The 21082-nt window shown below is 32.2% G+C and overlaps 3 protein-coding genes across 3 annotated transcripts; all 3 read right to left on the bottom strand.

Moving 5' to 3' along the window:
• Positions 1 to 1080: 1080 nt before the first annotated feature.
• Positions 1081 to 13259, bottom strand: LOC113519055 (prostasin-like). The gene is made up of 13 exons (XM_052892559.1): positions 13114 to 13259; positions 13012 to 13042; positions 12128 to 12293; positions 10908 to 11113; positions 10023 to 10225; positions 9461 to 9527; positions 9334 to 9378; positions 6431 to 6602; positions 5705 to 5913; positions 4178 to 4371; positions 3700 to 3757; positions 3565 to 3609; positions 1081 to 1209 (listed from the first exon to the last, which is right to left on the bottom strand). The coding sequence occupies exons 1-13, from the start codon at positions 13153 to 13155 to the stop codon at positions 1136 to 1138; spliced, it is 1512 nt and encodes a 503-aa protein (XP_052748519.1). The 5' UTR covers positions 13156 to 13259; the 3' UTR covers positions 1081 to 1135.
• A 552-nt stretch (positions 13260 to 13811) lies between these two features.
• Positions 13812 to 16604, bottom strand: LOC116412754 (chymotrypsinogen B-like). Its single transcript, XM_052892558.1, has 6 exons — positions 16452 to 16604; positions 16316 to 16364; positions 15886 to 16051; positions 15363 to 15565; positions 14764 to 14960; positions 13812 to 14432 (listed from the first exon to the last, which is right to left on the bottom strand). The coding sequence occupies exons 1-6, from the start codon at positions 16497 to 16499 to the stop codon at positions 14256 to 14258; spliced, it is 840 nt and encodes a 279-aa protein (XP_052748518.1). The 5' UTR covers positions 16500 to 16604; the 3' UTR covers positions 13812 to 14255.
• Positions 16605 to 16742: 138 nt separating this feature from the next.
• LOC113519054 (trypsin-1-like) lies at positions 16743 to 20761 on the bottom strand. The gene is made up of 7 exons (XM_031907728.2): positions 20586 to 20761; positions 20308 to 20383; positions 19596 to 19758; positions 18824 to 19029; positions 17479 to 17684; positions 17264 to 17321; positions 16743 to 17056 (listed from the first exon to the last, which is right to left on the bottom strand). The coding sequence occupies exons 1-7, from the start codon at positions 20637 to 20639 to the stop codon at positions 16908 to 16910; spliced, it is 912 nt and encodes a 303-aa protein (XP_031763588.2). The 5' UTR covers positions 20640 to 20761; the 3' UTR covers positions 16743 to 16907.
• Positions 20762 to 21082: the final 321 nt, after the last annotated feature.

Here is a 21082-nt window from a genome sequence, read left to right as displayed (position 1 = left end):
TTTTTATTGTACCCTTTATAAATAGTAGTTATTTTAGATTTTTCGCTTCACAAACTACAATGGTGGGAGGTACCTAATTTTTTCTTTTAAATTTTTATATAAAAGTCGAAAAACTACTAGGCCTTTTCATGCCTAGTAATTTTTGGACTTTGTTGGATCTTGTTGCAAAATAAAATGTTATTTTGCAACAGGACCCAACAGTGTCTAAAATTATTCTAAATTTCAAACAGCATTTTTAACAATTATTGAAATAGAACGCAACTTGTCAGACAAGACGGGACTTAGGTACAGAACTCTAAAAGTAAATCCTCGTATACTGTGCCCTTTTCTGTTACCAGTTTAGCCATTTCAGACATACTTTAGCCATCGTTGAACTCGTACATTAGGTACTCAAGTAGGTACATTACTACCTCAACCTCAATTGCTCAGTCCACCCCAAGGATACCAGAGCCATATTAAAATTAGTTTATGCCTTTTAAATAGGTATGCACCTACTTATTTTGTATTATTTTTTAAACTTTCTGATCGTGTTTCAATACTTTATATTACATACAATATACGGTATTTTAGGATCTTATGTAGGGTATTTTTTTGATGGGTGAAAATGATATGGTAGCCCTGCCTGCGCTAACGGTATACGCTTGTGGAGCACCAGTGAAGGGTAATAGATGAGAATGAAAATAGGCCAGTTAGCCCATCATGATGAATTCATCAGGAATTAACCATGATAGTTTCCAGGGAGAACTGCAAGGAAGTCGACCTAGTTGGGTATATTGCTAGCAATGGGATTCTCAGTCTCCATTACTAACAATCCATTTCCCCCCTCTTATGTAGGGTAAGCGCGACCTTATCGCTCTTAGCGATAAGGTCGCCCATTGTTTTCTCATTGTGATTATTTCTTTATTTATATTTATAATAAGTTTACTATTGTAATCTTTTGGAGGAAACAATTAAGAGTATCTATCTATCTATAGATAGTTACTCCTTTAACCAGATATGTAATTAAAATTTGAAACCTATTTGGGCTGGATCCTTGAGAGGTTTAATGTATTTACCTATTAGAAAAATAAGATAGCCAAATACTTTCATATCTTTATTTTTAAAATAAGTATTATTTATCCTTCGAACAGCAAAGCTATGAACACCTGTCTCCGTCCTTTGTATGTCGTTGTATCCAATCGATATAATTGCTAACTTTTGTATAGACTCCTGTAAAACATTATAAATAAACATATTATATTCTGTCCTCAATAAAGGTGTCTTAGACTGGAGAGAAAAATTGAGTTTAAAGAACAAATATACTTATATAAGTTAGATACAGGGTGGCCCATAAGTCCTTAGTAATGAAAAAAATTAATTAAAATAAAACTAATTACACTATGAATAATATTTTTATTTGTAAATATAGCTAGAAAAACGGGAATTATTTTTTGTAAATAACGTCGTCCAAATGTAATCCGTTACAGTCACGGCGCTCCTGCAAACGCCTTCTGAAATTGTCGATGACTGCGCGGCACGTCACTGCTGAAATGCTTGCCATTTCTCTGCGGATGTTTTCTTTTAGGTCATTAATTGACCGCGGGTTAGAGTCGTACACTTTAGCCTTAAGGTAGCCCCACAAAAAAAAAATCCATTGGAGTCAGATCCGGGCTACGTGGTGGCCAGGAAATGTCTCCTCTCTTAGAGATAACTTTGTTTGGAAAAAGTTGACGGATAACGGGCATAGCAGTATTGGAGGTGTGGGAAGTTGCTCCATCCTGTTGAAACCATGTTCGGGCATTAAAGCCTGGAAAGTTTTGCAATTTTTGTGTGAAAAACTCCTCGATCATGGCCACATATCGCTCCGAAGTAACAGTAACAGCACGCCCTCTGCCGTCCTCGAAAAAGTAAGGCCCTATGATGCCATGGGCTGACATAGCGGCCCAAACTGTAACTTTAGGGCTATGTAAGGGCTTCTGGTGCTTAAGTTTTGGATTAATCGGGCAATTTTGTTTACTAACATGTCCGTTAATGTGGAAGTGTGCCTCATCAGAGAACATTATGTTATTGAACGAAGTAAACCGATTAAACATTTCATTAGCATAATTCACTCTCTGAATAGCATCAGTTTCTTTTAATTCTTGCACCAACTGAATTTTGTAAGGGTGCATAAGTAAATCTTTCTTCAAAATCCGTTGTAACGATGTCCTGGATACGTTTAATGCACTGGAACGCTTACGAGTTGACTGTGTAGGATTTTCACGAATAGATTGTGCCACTGTGTCGATGTTTTGTTCCGTACGTGATGTCCTTGGGCGACCCAACCGCGGTTTATCTAACGTCGAACCGGTCTCCTTGAACTTAGCAACCCAATTCTTAATCGTTTGGAGAGCTGGGATGTCATCAAAGTTGTGTAAACCTTTGTGTTCTCGAAATTTACGCCTCGCAACGGTTGCCGAATTGTTGTTTTGATAAAACTCGCGCACACAAAACGCACGGTCCGCTCCGGTGAAACGCTCCATCGCGACTAAATTCCCAGAAACCGAAGTTACTGCCCCCGCTTCCCCTGCACCGCTCACGCGCGCCGTTTTCGTTTAATTCAAATTTTACTTTTCTAAGGACTTTTGGGCCATCCTGTATTTTACTTAAGTGGTGTAGACTACATACCTACTCGTATTCACTTTCACAGCTTGACTCATACATGAATTTTGTTTGTAAATTATCTTATTAAAATTCTAATTATGAATTCGTACCTATTAAATAAATAAAAAATATGTCTATAATTATATAGCACACATAGGTACATATATTTTTAGTTGATGATAACGGCAATGGTAACTTCGCCTGCGCTGTCGGTATACCAGGCACCAGCTAGTAGTGATGGATGAAGATGAAACTCAATCAGCCCATTGTGAAGGATTCAACAAGAATTAATCACGATGGTTTCCTGGGGCAGCCGCATGGAGGTAGATCTGACAGGGTATATACTAACACTCCCCCTTCCCCCACACATAGGTACTGCACTGCTTTACCTGTTTTGTGTAATTTCTTCTTAGTTTATTATAGTACTATTATACTATGCTAACACTATAGATAGTGGAGGGAAGTTTCTTAATAATGGGGTTTATTAACTCTATTACCAGCAATATACTTATCGGTCTACCTTCATGTGGTTTCCTCTGGAAACTATTTTAGTTAATTCTTTAAGAATTTGTCACGATGAGCAAATTGACCCACTTTCGCCTTCACCTGTCATCTCTTACTACTGCTTTAGTATATAACATTAACGCTAACGGAGTTACTATTCCATTATCACCCATTAAAAATACACTAAATAGTAGGTATAACTATATATAAACCCTTATAAGAAAAGGATATGTCATATCCATCTCTGTTATGTCTATGGTATTGCTCATGTCTATAGGCGACGGTTTCCGCTTTCCATCAGATGAGCCGTGCTTGTTTGCCATTTTGTTGTATAAAAGAAAAATCCAACAATAGACTAGTAACGGTATATGGTATTGTAATTATTATAGCACTTAATAATAAAATTAAAACAACCAGCTATTTGATATATCAACTTACCAGGATACCTAGGATCTGCACAACCGATACCCCAGGAGACTATACCTAAAAATTATAATAATAAAGCAAGATTGAAATAAAATGTAAAATATTTAAATATATAATAAAATAATTAAAATTTGTTGTTTAAATCACCTGCTTGCATGTATCTTCCATCAGTCCCAAACACCAGTAATGGGCCTCCACTATCTCCCTGTAAAAGAAATGAGCATGATGTAATATATAGCAATAATAAATCCACTAACATTAATAAGTGTCTATCTTCGCGCCAAGTCTCTCACGGGATAGGCATAGAGAACCAAAGGCAAAAACCGTTAAAAAGGGCACCAAATTTTTTTTTTTTTTCTAATCTAGACTTTCATTATTACTTGTCGTGATGTAAGTCGTAACGTATTTTAACTTTCGCTTACAGAACACTAAATACTTAATAAAATAAAGCTTTACTTGCTACAATAAACAAAGTGCAACCAACATTATATTTAGATTCTTAACACGAGACATTCATTAAAAAGCTATGCACGTGAACCTAGAATCCGTTGTTAGTAGAATAGAGACAATTAATTACACTCGACAAATGCACCAGTAGATTCCTTATTCTAAACGAGGAATATACCTGACATCCGTCCTTTCCTTTAGAGAAAGCGCACATCATTGTAGGCTTCAGATGTTGCGCCAACTGTGACTTCATGCATTCTTCGTCAGACAAAATCTTCAGACTAGCCATTAAAAGTACCCTCGAGGATGATTTTTCTACACCAATACGACCCCACCCCACAATAGTTCCTGTCCAACCGGCAAAGTCTTGACCTGGACAGAAAATTATACACAATATATACCTATACCTACGAGACACAAAACAATAAATCGCAATTTAATAATCATATTTTCATTTGGATTCCGTGTAATTTAGGGTTGCTTTTTTCTACAAATTAGACATGGAATGTACATAGATAAACGGTACAACCTATTGGTGGCATTTTAGATAGAGTCTAAATTATAATACCTCTCAAAGATCGAGAGTACCTCTACCAAAAACATTCCACTAAGACATATATATCGTAATGAACGAAAGGTTTGTCTAAATAGAAACATATTCTGTGGCTATTTTTTATATATATATAATATAGATTGATGTGGGATGGGCAGCAGCGGTCCTCTTAAAACATCACCAAAACTTAAATTCGGTTACCAATCCGCCTGCCAAGCGTGGCAACTACTGGCAAAACCTCCTTATAGGAGGAGGCCTATATTCAGCACTGGATAGTTAGCCACTGGCATGTTGGTGATATAAATTAATACTTAGATGATTACCTATATACTTAACGGCATATATAATAGACTAACACCTGTAAATACTATTACATACCTACATGTCTAAATAACTAAACAACGCAACAGCCAACAAACATCCAAATTAGATAAATATAGTATAAAGCAAAATTAGTATAACATATAAAATAAGAAATGAATACTACGGATTGGTCGACCTTCACGTGCTTCCCCCTGGAAACCATTGTAAACAATTCTTGTTGAATTCATCACGATGGGCTAACTGACCTACTTCATCCTCACCTATCATCCTTCACTGGTGCCTTGCCGGTGTACACCGATAGCGCGGGTGGAGTCACCATTCCATTATCATCCATTAAAAAAAAATACTACGGATTATAGAAGTTTTAAAAATATTAATACATTAATTAGCTTTTGATACTGACCATACTAGCACGTACGGAGTTCTAGGAACTTGAGATTCTTTGATCTTTGATTGAAAATTTATTTACAATCCAAGTGCTATGGCAAATGCCTACCTATAACGTTGAGTGAATGCATAGACATTTTAATTAGATACATCAGATTATTCAGTAACAGATAAGAGGTACATACTCGTGCATCCTTATCTGTTTGGGGGGAAGGGATTGTTAGTAATGCGGACTACCAGTACCATTGCTAACAATATGGTCAACCAGGTCGACTACTACATGGTCCCCCCTGGAAACCATCGTGCCAAATTCCAGGTGAATTCATCACGATGGGCTAACTGGCCTGCCTTTTCATTCTCACCTATCATCCCTCACTGGTGCCCCGCCAACATATACCGTTAACGCAGGCGGGGTTGCACGCCCATAAAAAAGAGCCTTACCTGGTTTAGGTAAACAAATAGGGACGATGGTATCTCCAAATAAAACTGGTGAATTTAACGTCACTATGGCTATATCATTTTCATCTCGAACCGCTGTCGACGTAAAAGCCTCATGGATTATCACGTTCGATATATTTCTCTGAACGACGCCATTCAATTTGTCCAAATTATCCAAACCTATGAGAACTTTCATGGTGTTAAAATTATCCCTAGAATAACATAAAACTGTTTATATTTTTGTTTATTTTTAAATGTGAAATTAACCTAAACAAAAACTATTATAATTTATGTTCATATGAAATTATAATAAACTAACAATAGGTGTTATGAAAATAAAACAGACAAATAGACATCATAGAGAAAAAAATAATATCAACTTATATAATATTTTCATACAATATTATAAAGTTTTATTGAATTTCAAATGAACGATTATTAAAACTGAAGTTGAGTCAAATTTCATTGAGCAAAATGTTGAAATAAGTTCACTATTGGGGGGCGTATATAACCCCCTTTTATACGTAGCAATCGTATCTATAATTGAATAAGTTTTCACACAAGACGTAGAATATTGCTGTCTTGTAGAATAAGTATCTCATGTATATTGTAACGAAATCATATCTATTGTTAGATGCGTTTATCACTTGTCTAAAGATAATATTACACATAATTTTTTATCGTTTTTTTTTTATTACTATTGATATGCTTAATTTTGTTATTTCCTACCATTTAAAACAATGTCCAGCACTGAGCACATGTTTACTAGTGATAACGGCGCCTCCACAGTGCATACGGTTGTTCTTGAGGGTCGCCACAGCCCACGGAAACGAGTGGGGCTCCGCTCTCCTGCCGCCTACTATCCTCATCGATACTATTGAATCTGACGCTTTGCCGCATTCTGGTCAAATAATTGCATATAATTTAATATTTATTCTAAATTTAATTTATAAGAAAAGTCCAATTGGAAATGTTATATAATTTTAATTGAACATAAATTTTATGTTTCAATAGATAGGTTACTTTAATTTAAAATAAATTTTCAATTAAAAAGAATACATAATTGTAACTTTAATTACTTATAAGTAATTAAAGTTATGTATGCTTTAATGTATGACTATGGTTTCTATGATAGACGTCCAATGTTTCAATAGATTTATTTTTTAGTGTATGATAATCTTCTGATCTTATAAGTATTTACTTACAAGTTTCTAAATACACTACTTACGACATTCATTTGAATCCAAAGTGGACACCACCTAGAACATAACACTAGTTCTGCTGTTACAAAGTTACTATAATCTATTTCTATAAAACATAATGAAAATGTAAACAAACGAATAATTGTTTCAACTATAAAAAAAAAAAACATAATTCGATTAACCGATTGAATGTTTCAATTTCATTTAAAGAGTTGTCTGTGACAATTTTAATAAAACTTGGTAACGTTTTCATTAATTTCTAATGTAATAGAAATAAGTTTATTAAGATCAATTGAAATTGAAACAAATTCAACACGATATCGATTATCAATAATTCGGTACAAACCTGAAAGAATCCTATGACAATACTAACGATATATAACATAATTAAAGCCTAGATATTCACTGCATTCACACCGAAGGAAAATCGGCGACCCACTGTAAGCTGCCTCGGATACGTTTTGCTTATTTACGTTCTGTGTATACGGATTTCAAGCTAAGAAATTATCCACGCATTAATGTCCTTGTAAATTTAATACGCCTAGGGTTATAATTTCTATTGTGGACATTGAAATAGTAATTTTTAATTGTCATATTCATTACCGCGTTAATTGTATAATGATATCCATTTGAATAATCTTTATATTTCTAATTATAAAGAATCTATATGTATTTTAATCAATTTTTATCCAATAGGAACCAATATGAAAACGCAATATAATATGCAAATTTAATTTATTTTTGTAGTTGTTCTGACTCGTAATCTTTCTTATCGTATTCCTTTATGATATTTTAACGCATGTAATATTTTCAGTCATATTGTATTCTTCATTAAAAGAAACAGCATGAAATTATACCGCATGGTGATGTATTTACGTAAATAATAAATATTGAAAAAATAATAAATATTAATATTACATAAAATTCTCTTATAAATTAAACTCTAGGTAACATATTTGTATGTATTTCCTAACAGGATAATATTTAAATAGAATATTCGTGTTAACTGCAATAACAGTATGTAGGTACCTAACTACGAAACACTAATTTAATTAAACAACGATAAAATACACTTATACACAGTATATGCCGTCACGAGTCTGTTGCTTTATCCATGGGATGTACTTTTCCACAGTGGTATAAACACCTGAAGATAAAAAAAATATAATATAGTAAAACATTACATAAAATTAAACAAGGTTTAAAAGAACCGATATTGCAATTCACAATCTAGCGAAACTAAAAAACTCTTCCATATAAAACATCTGTTCAAATTCTACGTATACTAATGTCACAACTATGTCCCTTGGTTTTTCCTTAAATGATATAGTCCATCTATATAGATACTAAATTTCATTCAAATCCTTCCAGCCGTTTAAATATGATGGAGCGTCAATCAAACGTTAAGACGCTTCATTGCTTCTTGACCTTGGGCCGTATAGACGTAGGTTTATTATTTCCTCCTTACTACACTTTTTCTTTATTTAATAAATGTAACTTATGATTAAAATAAATTAATTTTAAACACAAAAATTTCATTTAAAGATCAAATTTTAATATACGAGGTATATATATATAAATAGTTTTTTATATATATATATATATATATGTGACATAATGCACTTGTGCCAACGCCGTTTCCACTGTGAGAAGGCTCCTTGAAAGTCCTCTGGTTGTAGGTTTCTCAGCTGCCCCGTCGTAGCTTTTTTTATCTCATTTATGTCCCCCAAATGCCGCCCCCGAAGTACCAATTTGGTTTTTGGGAACAAGAAGAAGTCACACGGGGCCAAATCCGGCGAATAGGGGGGGTGTTCGGTCACCGTAATGGAATTTTTACTCAAAAACTCACGGACAACAAGAGAGGTGTGGGCAGGGGCATTGTATAACGCCCCTCTCGCGCCAATTCTGGACGAACTCGTGCCACACGAGCTTTGAGGCGTCTGATCGACGTAGAATTTTCCATCAACTGTCTGGCCTGGAGGGACGAATTCTTGATGGACAATCCCCCGAACATCGAAAAAAACAATCAACATTGTCTCGGCCCTCTCTATATATATATATATATATATATATATATATATATATATATATATATATATATATGTGTGTGTATATATATATATATATTAAAATTTGATCTTATTATTAATTTCAGATTTTTTTGTTATAAACCTAAACTGTGAATACAGTAAAATAACTGCAATAATGAATTTCGATGTGATCCTTAACTATCCAACTACAAAAAATTTACACAAGATGATAATATATGTTTTGACAAGTTTCTGTTATTACATTTTCTTAGCTAATTGAATTTTTTTTTTATGCAACTTAGAAAGGCAAACAAGCTGACGGCCCACCAGATGGATAGTGGTAATATTAAGAACACTGCACTGTGTCAAAAAAATTTGCCAACAAATATGAAAATCATACCTGGATAATCTGGCATGGCACAATCTATACCCCACGATACGATACCTATGGAAATTACAATGAAATTTTAAATTCACTGTACATGACAATGCAGAATATAAAATTTAATAATAAAATTCATTCTTACCAACTTGATACCACTTTTTGTTTTGTGTCTTTTTGTTGGTTGCAAACAGAGGTCCTCCACTATCACCCTGTAAATAAATTGCCCATTATTATATTATAATTAGACATTTATTTTAATTGTTCCTATTCATTTATCTCAAATCCCTTACAAAGCAAGCAAAGAGAACCGAAACCAAAGGCTTCTCTCCTAATACATCTCCTGCTTTATCTACTTTCATAATTCATCTCATGATCTCATCGATACACAACAGTTTCTGAGTCTCATTCTGTTTTAATACAACAAATGAAACAAGTAAAGAATAGGCCTACACTGGATATAACGACAATCAATGAAGAAGAAAAATTCTTATACAGACAAACGCAGTGTAGGATGACACCCTACTAGATGAAAAGACGACCTCAAATCCATTGAGTCAATGGATGCAGGTGGCTCGGGACCGTTCCTTTTGGCTGTCTATGGGGGATTATTATATAGCAGTGGACAATTAATGGCTGATATGACAATAAAGATGGACATAAATATACATAATCGTCGTAAAATATGATCGTCATGAAATACTAACCTGACATGCATCTTTGCCCAAACTATAAGCGCACATCATAGTATCAGGAACTAGATTTTCTTTGTATATAGATGACTTTTGACACTTAACGCTTTCTACTGTTTGCACTTTGGTTTCTAATAAATATCTGGATGACGTCAGAGCCCCTTGTCTAGTTTTGCCCCAACCAGCAACGGTCAGAGGCACGTCCTTAAATTCCATGTCTAAAAGTATCAAAATGCAAATATTGAAACCAAATTATACAGACTAAATGATAATAGAGCAATATCTGTTAATTGTTCGTGAACGGTTTCTGATAAGAAGACTGAATAAACCGTTATTTTGTTTTTCTTTTATATTCACATTTTATAAATAACAATATATATAATATAATAGCTTCTGAATAGTTTTTATAAATTCTTCATGCTTTATATGACGATTAAAATTATTTTTGTAAATATATGCAATTTGGCTAGAGTTTATTGCATTGAGAATTGAGTTATTGTAAGATCGTGAATTCAATCTAGCGGATACCAAAATTTTAAATAAGTGTTAATTCCTGTTAATGACTAAATCTTCAGTGATAGTAAGCACTACTTTATTAGGTATAAATATAATCATCATCACATTTTTTTATACCACCGAGATGGCAAATAAGCATACGGCCCTCCTGATGGTAAGCGATTACCGTAGCATAAAACACATTATTTTTCTGCCCTTAATTATTTGAGGTCGGCGTAATCTGTTTTTATTCATATTACACGAAGTTTCGGTTTTTAGTTTTACGACCGGCCTGCCTGACGTAAACCCTCCTTGGGAATTGAATAGAATATTACATTAAAAAATATGATTAAACAAGTGACGCCACAGATATGACTCCATTGGTTCACATTAATTCCACAATACCTTCACTTGGCAAACAAATCGGTCGTACTTTATCCGTAAACTTCAATCTTTTATTCAACGTTAACACGGCGATGTCGTTTATATCTCGGACAGCGTTTGAAGTGAAAGATGGATGTTTGACTCCATTAACCACATGTAGAACAGCGTACGTATTGTCTAAACGATCGTGCATCCCTACATGCACTGATAGATCACGATAATGTACGCTAAAAGTTGAAATTAATATTTAATGAAAATACTACCTTAATAACTATCCATTACTCAGTAATACGGACATGTATCTATCTCTAGAATAATCAGAGAAGAAGATAAAAATAGTAGCTTGCGATCAACAATAATAACCAAATATCCCATTCGTGTTTCAACCGTGAAGCAGTTGTGTTTGCATGGCTGTGTTTCGGTTTCAAGGGTGGGATATGGCGTGAATTTACTAGGTACAGAGGAATAACACCTAAGTTCTCAGGAATGGCAACGCATGGGAGGTATCATAGGCAAAACAGTATACTCTGTTATCTTCATGGTACTGCTCATGTCTATAGGCGACAGTTACCACTTTCCATCAGGTGGGCCGTCAGCTTGTTTGCCATTCTAGGTTGTATAAAAAAAAAACTATGCTACAGAAACGACCGAACGAATATCACCACATTTACAGAGAATTTCTTATGTCTTCTACTTATATTGATCTATTAAAAACCGAATTTTGATTAAAGCTGATAGCATCACATTGACCAGATGGCTTGCTATACGGTTTATTTTAAAATTTCCTTCTCTTGCACCAAAGTTTACGCTTTGTTCCCACTATCGCCTCTTACAATGAAAAGGAATGTAGTACAAAATTCTGAAGTCATATGAATAGCAGCTCACTTTTATTATTTCTAGCTAGGAAATAACAAGAATATATTGATTTACATTCCCAGTACTGACTGTTATTATCAGCTGTTTCTTGAAACTCGTGTTTTCTTGAAACTCTATTGATAAAATTCCTTTAATTTCTATAAATACTAGTGAGTAAGAGTACCACATTTTATAAAGTGAATTTGTGATAGTATTTTATTGTTCAGCAGCATTATATATTTTTTTATTAAATATCATCTCATCCAGATTTAATGTCTCATCAGAAAAGTATATCGTAGCGTTTAGAACTAAGATGTATTGTTTTTTTTTTAATAATTATAATTATTGTATCTGTATTGTATTATCTAAAAAAAATTAAGTATTACCCAAATGTAATGCAATGTCCCGCTGTTAATACATGCAGGTCTGTTATAATGGCTCCACCACAATGTAGTTTCGCTCCCAACATAAGTGATACGAGCCAAGGATACTGATATGGTTGCACCGTCGTGCCTCCTACTATACGACGGTTCTTACCAGCTATACCACATTCTGTACCAATTTAAAAATAACACATACTATAAAAAATTCAGTTTCTTTTTTAAGATAAAAAAAATAAAAACTAAACAAAATCTACTTTCAAACATCATATAAGCTCATCAAACCATGTTCTATGACCTTAACTGATTGTCATGCACCTTCAAATCCGACCGGTAGTTCCGACCAAATATGTCCTTGATAATTCAAAACTTTGGTATTCATATAATAAACCAGCTAGATAATTAGCTTTTAGGATTCACTGGCGGAGAAATGTGATAAGCTAAAATATTTAAACCTCTATTCTATACTTACTTAAATAACTATACAGAAATTATTGAATTAATAGAATACCTAACGTAATAAACAGACCTCAGTATAATGCCCATACAACAGTCTATAGAGGAATGTTGTTACAGAGTTTGAAGAAGACATATTGCGAGGATCTTGATAGAGAAAACAAATCTACTACTGTACTCTACAATTGTAATTATTGAAACTAAGAACCACATCAAGAATAACTGAGGAGAGACTAAAAGAGATTTGGGCAATACAATGTATCTACTCTTATGTACCACTTGTAAAAAGAGCATACCCAGGTGATATACGCCCCACTAATTGTACACCATGTATTGTGGGATGCATTACAAATAAAAACAGAATTAAAGTCAGTTAAATATTATGATGTCAAATAATTATGACAAAATGAAATATGAAATTTTACAGTAATTACCACACGAATTGTTGAACCTCTGACAGTTAGTCTGCAAAACCAATAAAATTTTTACCTTAATGTTAAAATAAGTAAAATTTTATCATCGTGATTCAACCTTACCAATGTAACAGTTAAACAAATTAAAAACCATAACTGATTCATGATATTATGAATCTTTATTTTTTAGTTAACGAAACATCACACATTGAAGGACGAATTCGTTCATCGTCATATTATTTCAATCATTTACTTTGACGATAAATTCAATTCAGTTAATTAAAATTGCAAGTGGCATACGATGCCAACTCATGCATAATTTATGTTTCGGAAATAATTACGTTTCGTCACACGTGTAAGGTATTTTACCCATTTTTTTTTATAATTTACAATCCATCATAATATCAGTAAATAACATGATTATATTACTCACTCACACACCTATACAACCTTATAGTATTTAAAAATATTTATTTTCATTTAATATGAGTAATATTGGAATTTGTGTCTATGGAGTTTAGGTATCTGATTAATTAAAAATTTTATCTCTAGTATATGTATATTATAAATATTGAATTTAAATACATCATAGATTAAAAATATTCCATAAGAGTTGTACCAACCAAGTGTATTAAACGACAGCAGATATTATAAATATTTAATTATTTGTATGAAATTTTTGTTCTGGATTCATAATTTTCTGTATGAAGTCACACAGGTATAGATATTATTAAAATGTTGTTTTAAATAAAACAAATAGTAAATACTGATAATAATATAATGTTGATGCATGTTGAAAGAACTTATTAAATTTATTATATAAGTCATCAAATGTATAATTAGTCGTAAGTATACCTAAATATTTATGAAACTTTTGTTCCTGATAAATTTGATAATATATGTTTTAAAAAGAAAACAAAATTAATTTATGTTATTTATTCATTTTATTAACAAAGTACCTACTTATATTGTGTAGAAATTCGTTAAAAATAATAAGTTACATAATAATAAAAGCAGTAAACTTTTATAACATAAAATTATTACAAATTTAAATTATCATATAATAAATAAATAAATAATAAATTAACTTAAAGCATCCAACACCCCCAATATTTATTTAATAAAAAGATTTATATGAAAAACAAAGTGATATTAACATATAATCTCTGTTTACCCCAAAGATAAGAAAAGCATAATATTAATAGATACGAGTACATACCTATTAAACTTAGGTATCTGTTAAAATACTTATCACTGTTAATATTCTAGATACAGTTACAATCTGATTGTATTACATCTCTAATCCAAGTAATATGGTCAATGACTCTCGTATAGAGTGGTGTTTTGGTGTCTTCACACGTAGTTGAAGATGATATTACACCTACCAACCGATAGGGAAAGCTCGATGAAAACCGCCACAGAACCGGTGCTCCGATGTCAATCTTAGGAATGAAAACAATAATGTTCAAAATAAATACAAAAAAAAAATTCTTAAAGTGGTTCGATATTAAAATTAGTCTTATAATTGGAACCTTTTTTCATAATTATAATATAAATATAGTGAATTGTCACCACACAGGTTACTTTTATTATGCAGAAATTTTATTTTATTTTTATACAACTATGGCAAACAAGCTGAAGGCCCACCTGATAGAAAGTGATTTGAAGTGAAGACCGCACTGTAAAAATTCACTAGTGCAATCTACAACGTTATCTATACTAGCGAAATTGTCTCGTTTTTCTTATCAATATAATAAATTATATTTAGCTTACATTACAAAGGATGCTTCCAGCACCAAGAGGAACGAAGCAAGCTTTGTCTTGGGTAACTGTATCGTCATTAGTGCCATGGTAACATCCTGCAGCCGGCAATGTGGGAACGGTGGCTACACGCGGAATGCAAGTCGATGCATTTGCAGAGCTTAATGCCCAGGAAGCCGTCCAACATACTTGATCATATTCTTGCAAGCCTGAAATATAAATAAATATGATACAATTATTTAAAAAAAAAATTAATACCTCCGTAATTATGTGCAAAATGTAGCTAGCCACTACTACGAGTATAAATAAAAAGTACTCTACGTTACTTTGACTACTATTTCACTTTTTTGTTTAATAAATTACTCGTAATTAAATAAGAATTTTAAATGTTGCATTTAATAAATGGTAACTAAATTTATCTCCGAATATTTGGCAAGAGCTACATTGATAACTTTTAAAAAGTTTGAGATTAAGATACCAGATCCGAGACCAATTAAGAGACCAGACCTTTACCTTTTCTATTTTAATAAAGCTAAGATTTTCTCTATGGTTTAGTGGTAATGAGAATCTACTCCTATTGTAATAAATAATAAAAACTCTAATTCACATACCATAATAGGGTAAGCATACAGGAGATATAGAATCGCTAAATGTCACTGGGTAACGCAACTTGATCAGTGCCAAATTATTATTCAAGTTAGCAGGAGCGTAACTTGGGTTAATTGTCACCTCTGACACATCACTATTTAGCGCCGAATAGCCGCGACAACGATCATATACTCCTAAATTTACTGTCAAATTTGTGATAGGAACCCTGAAAGTAGATATGAAATTAAATTAGTGAAAAAATGCATGAAATATAGTAGCTATTGAACTAATCACAAAATAAAGAGACAACCAAATATCTACGAGTAAGAAGCAAAATAGAAAGGAACTAATGGGCGTATATATCTATCGCTTTTCTTTCAGACAATTTTATAACATTATAATAACTTTTTCTGTGAGTTTATTTAAGAAAACTTTAATAATACCTATATAATATTAATTGTATTATTTGACGGGAACGCAACAGGATAAATACGGACATTTAGAGGTTATCAACTGAAATAATAAGAACGTAAATCGAAAACTCACCCATAGACTGGTTCTGCTGCAGTAATAATATGTTGATCTGTTAGTAATGATCCTTGAACAACTCGGTTACCAGTGTTTATTGTAACCACCCATGGAAATTGACTTGGAACATCGGCCGTTTTTCGAAATAGGATACCTTGTCTTTCAGTCTGCACTAAACCACATCCTGAAAAAAATAGATTAAAATAAAAAAAAATTTGAGCACATTACATTAATTAGCTTAAAAAGTCTCAGCTAGTAATTATTGTGATAGATATGAATCAACTAAGAGATGTGCAAATCCCTATGATATTGTTCATAATACCGAACAAATTTAACTTACAGAACTTTCCTTGTTTAAAATGTTTATTATAAAAGTTGCTAATTTGTTATAAAAGTCAAACAACAATTAAAACTGACTTTAAAAATCTATGTTAACAAATATACTTACTACATAAACATAATTTCGGTATTCCAAAGAAACTCGCATCTCCAAAACACTGTGATTAATAAAGAAAAATGCATAAAGATTAATAAAATTTAAATTGATAATAACGGTTTTAAAAAATTATAATACTAAAACTTACCAATACGTACGCTAAAGAAAAATAAAATAACGATACTCTGGTAGACATTTTAGACGAAACAAGATCTGTTAATAAAGAAATGTAATTTGCCAATGACGTTGTTTGAATCCTGTCGTCTGATATTAACACTACCTAATAGGTACATGCGGGTTATACAATTTCGTCATTATGATAAAACTTAGTAAAATAACATAACAAGGCCAGAAGAGTGATAAAAGAAAAACAATAGTTATTCGGTGAATCGATTAACGTAATTGTAATTAAAGAAAAAAGAACAATACTGAGTAATTTAAAATTGTACCTTACATTTTTGAACTTACATGTTATTTTATAACGACATCAAACAATTTACATATGGGATGTATTTATTAATAGTTAATAAAAAAAATACTCAGTTTAAAGTTATTACGTTATAATGATAATCTTTAGAATTCCTGATTATGTTTAATATATATTTCAGTTTTCATGTGTAGTAGGAGTAATGGTTGCATTACAAAAGCAGCCATCACATCCGTTATTTCGAATCCAATCGAGATACTTAGTGACTCTTGTATACACGCCAGGATAACCAGGGCGAGCACATCCGATCCCCCACGATACCACTCCTGTAAAAACATTCTTTTTATTTATCTACTAGGAAAATCCAATGACAATTCTCACTTATTTTTAATCTGAAATCCATCTCTTTATTCGTAAGTTTACTAAGGTTATGATGCAATGTAATTACTTTATAATTACTAATTAAAATATATATATATATATATATATGAACATAGTCACCAAAATAAAATTTTGATATTAACAAATCTTACCTATAAGCTCATATCGTTTGTCTTTTCTTTCCACACACAGAGGTCCACCACTATCACCCTGAAAACAAAAACACGATACTTTTACACTTTTATTTTTTACTTATTACCATGTGTAAGTAATTACAATTTATATACTCTAAAATAAATGTTTACTAAGAATTTACTTTACATAATTAATCAAATCTGAAAACCTTAATCGCTGCTAAATTGTTTACCTGACAAGTATCCTTCCCGCCCTTATCTGGGTATCCAGCGCACAGCATACTGTCAGCTATCATCGAGGCCTCGTACTTGGTCTTTTTACAATCATCATTACTTAATACGGGCAATTCGACCTCCAATAGCTCACAAGAGTGATTTTTCTTTTCAGATGTCGTACCCCAACCAAATGCAAAAGCTTGAGTTTCCACATACGTACTGTCTGAAAGATGCAAAATTAACATATTTGATATATTAAACTCTATTTAGATTATTATATTCTGTTATTTTAAATATCTATCTTTAACTTTACTATGCTTATTTTTTTTTAATAAAAAGATAAGTGTAACAAGAGTATCCCTATCTTTTTTTAGATATACTAATAATGTCAGGATCAGTTTTCCTAGTTTTTCTTTGCCACTTTCAACCTTTTATGTCATCTCAGATTTGGCCTATCTCTATAGTTAATTTTCGACCAAATATAAAAAAGCAGATAAATGAGTTCAACACTTGTCAATATGTAGAAATAATATTATTGAATCTTAAACTCTAAATAACATTTATATCTAGCTACACATGTATCATATTTATCCAAGATCCTCCTAAAAGATAAAGTTTCTGTTATTAATTTTGTACGTACTTTGCATACCATTTGTTATTACAAACTCAGTTCAATATTTTTTTTAGTTTGATTTTAAGTGATGCTCTCTCACCAGCAAATTGATGCCACTGAAAATCAGCGTCATGTTCAAAAGGACAAAATGAAGAAATGTTGTAGCTGAGTGACACTATTTTAGTGCTTTTCTTTTTTTTTCTGTTTATTGTGTATAATGTTTACTATATGTAATGTTTCTTTCTTTCTAAGCAAAATCTTTTGTTTTATAACACAGAGGGCAAACGAGCAAGCGGCTCACCTAATGGTAAGTGACTACCGCCGCCCATGATCACCCACAGCACCAAAGACATTGCAGGTATGCTGCCGGTCTTTTAAAAAGGAATATGCTCTTTTCTTGAAGATTATAATGTCGTATCGATTCGAAAATACTGCTGCTGGAAGTTGATTCCAAAAAGTGGTTGTGCGTGAAAGAAAGTGCCTTGAAAAAGGCACAGTGGAAGACCCTCACACATCCAGATGGTTGGAATAAAACTTTAGCAAAATATAATAATATATAGTAAAATGAAATGCAATGATGATGATAAACGTCTAATGATACTAATCTTAGTTTTTCACTTTTTCACTAACAGTATAAGTTGAAACAAAGAAATGTCACTTCACGTAACTGGTTGGATCCGAGAATCTAATTCTCAAAAAGTGGAAAACAAGGTGATATTGGATATGTGAAAATATAAAAATGAACAAACCATCGTTAAATGGTAAGCATATAGGTTTGATGACTTCGCTGATTTCTACAGGTGCATTCATCTTCAACAGAGCTATATCGTCCCTGAAGTTGCGGTACGTGAAATTGTGTGCGGTGACCTCGACGACAAATCTCGTTACGGGACGGACAGTAGCGTTGCAATGGTTATGCTCTCCAAGGGTCACTTTTATCATAAACCACATAAGGCTGGTGATAAAACAATATAGTTAGTTACATTTATAGATTGTGCTTCACTATCAACTTCAAACAAATCCTTACTATTATTGCAAACTGGGGGGAAAAATTGTTACCTAATAAGGTCTAATAAAAAACTTTTATACGCCCCATTACTGGCAATATAACGAACCTCTCAGGTTTGATGACTTCTCCACAGCGCATTCCCTTCAACAGGAAACCGTCATGTTTAATTCTTGTCGAATTCATCATGGTGGGCCAACTAACCTGCATTCATTCTTACCTATCATCTTCCACTGGTGCCTCGTCGGTGTATACCAATAGCGCGGGCGGGGTTACCAATCCATTTTCACCCATTAAAAAAAAGTTATTACAAACTAGGTTTAACTCGCAACTTCGTCCATGTGATGGGAATATGTCACAACAATAAATTGTATTTGCTTGTTTTTAGGGGTTTATTAAATAATATAAGTCACAAGTGCGACATTTCCTCATTATAAAACTCTCTCTCTCTCTCTCTTAAAACTCACCAAAGAGATTAGGTACTAGAAAATTATAAAACCAAAAGTGATACAAACTAAATAACACAATGCGCCGCTGTTAATGCATATCTATCGTTGATAAGCATTCCACCGCAATAGAACTTGTCAAAATATGTCAAACGAAGAACCCATGGGAATTCGTTCTGTGCAGTCTTTACACCATCAACTATGCGAGAATTTTCGTTCCTTTCCCCGCAACCTGTAAATGATGATGACATCACCAATATTCTCTTAAAATTTTTATTTACAGGCCATTTCACTTTTCTTTAAAATATGTAGTATATTGCTCAATAAAATTAAAAAGAATTTTTTCTAAAGAAATTTCTAATCATTTTGTATATTATGTGACTAAACTACAAAATAAATAAAAAAATGTATGGAAATTCAATTTCAGTTGGGAATTCATCTATAATGTATTTGAATAATATCATCATATATATTTATTTAATTGTTTTATATAGCAATATTTTATGTATTTATTTATGTGTTTATTATAATAATATGTATATTATTTAATATATTAGGTGTATGTTTATATTAGTCTAATAATGTGTTTATATTTTATGAATATATCAAATATTCCTTTATTTTTCTTCTATTCAATAATGCACCGCCTACGTATTTCTCGGTTTGCCCAATGGTTGACTGGTAGAGAATGCCGTCCGGTGTTAAGTCCGCAATGTACATGGAATGTTACTGTGCATTAAAGTTATAATAAATAATTATATTAATAATAATAGCTACTTACGACAGTTGCACTGAGAATTTAATCCGTTTACAATCTTCTCACATTTAAAATCTTTATCCATAAAGTTCGTGGTTACCTTCGGGAAAAACACTTACTTTATTTGTTTATTTTACGCAACTTTTCTTTAATACATAAGTAAGTATACACCTTGCAAGCTAACATATTACATAAACTAAATTAAAAATTTAAGCTAAATCAAAAACCTTACTGACGATGAGAACCTATCACTTCGATTATTTTTTAAACATGTAAATATTTTTACAGTAACCAAATCTTACCACCAATCCAACTACATAAGCACTTGTAATAAACACGATCAATATTTTTAACATTGCACAAACTTCAATGAAGTTTTTAATGTATTTTGTAATAATAAATATTATGTCATATAATAAAATATGCGCTAGTCTTAGATCAGGTTCAAGGGCTAAAATGCAACTGGTCTGGACCGCAAGGAAGCTGAAGTAATGGGGGCATTGCACTCTATGTATTTGTATACAGCTAGCAAGGAACGTCACAATGCATTCAAATTATATTAGCATTTTGCATAAAGACAATTTATAACATTTTTTAATAAACTTATACTATACCTTTTCCAGTTACTAGAAAGTAAAAGATTATAAAGTTCTTAATTTTAAGTCCTATTTTATAAAAATCTCAACGTATTTTTAAAATAACTTCTAAACGCTGCTTTTAAAATACTTTGCAGTATTAAAAAATATATTCAGTGTTTTTCTTAAATATATTTTATTATGATAATAAATAAAGAAGTACA

Source organism: Galleria mellonella, unplaced genomic scaffold (genome assembly GCF_026898425.1).
Source record: "Galleria mellonella isolate WM207_F2 unplaced genomic scaffold, CSIRO_AGI_GalMel_v1 utg159, whole genome shotgun sequence".
NCBI classification, from domain to species: Eukaryota; Metazoa; Arthropoda; class Insecta; order Lepidoptera; family Pyralidae; genus Galleria; species Galleria mellonella.
This window is presented reverse-complemented; position numbering and strand designations above follow the sequence as displayed.

Bases quoted from the DNA above. Each gene is read 5' to 3' on its own strand.
- LOC113519055 (XM_052892559.1), bottom strand. From the start codon at position 13,155: ATGAATCAGTTATGGTTTTTAATTTGTTTAACTGTTACATTG. The intron at 12,294-13,011 runs GTAATTACTGTA...AAATTGGTACAG, and splicing joins GAGGTTCAACAATTCGTGTG to AATGTGGTATAGCTGGTAAG. The intron at 11,114-12,127 runs GTAATACTTAAT...TTCAACTTTTAG, and splicing joins GGACATTGCATTACATTTGG to CGTACATTATCGTGATCTAT.
- LOC116412754 (XM_052892558.1), bottom strand. From the start codon at position 16,499: ATGTCTACCAGAGTATCGTTATTTTATTTTTCTTTAGCGTACGTATTG. The intron at 16,365-16,451 runs GTAAGTTTTAGT...TATTAATCACAG, and splicing joins TTTCTTTAGCGTACGTATTG to TGTTTTGGAGATGCGAGTTT. The intron at 14,961-15,362 runs GTATGTGAATTA...TTTATATTTCAG, and splicing joins TGTATGCTTACCCTATTATG to GCTTGCAAGAATATGATCAA.
- LOC113519054 (XM_031907728.2), bottom strand. From the start codon at position 20,639: ATGTTAAAAATATTGATCGTGTTTATTACAAGTGCTTATGTAGTTGGA. The intron at 19,759-20,307 runs GTAAGTAGCTAT...CATCATTTACAG, and splicing joins AAATTCTCAGTGCAACTGTC to GTTGCGGGGAAAGGAACGAA. The intron at 17,057-17,263 runs GTAAGATTTGTT...ATGTTTTTACAG, and splicing joins CAAACGATATGAGCTTATAG to GAGTGGTATCGTGGGGGATC.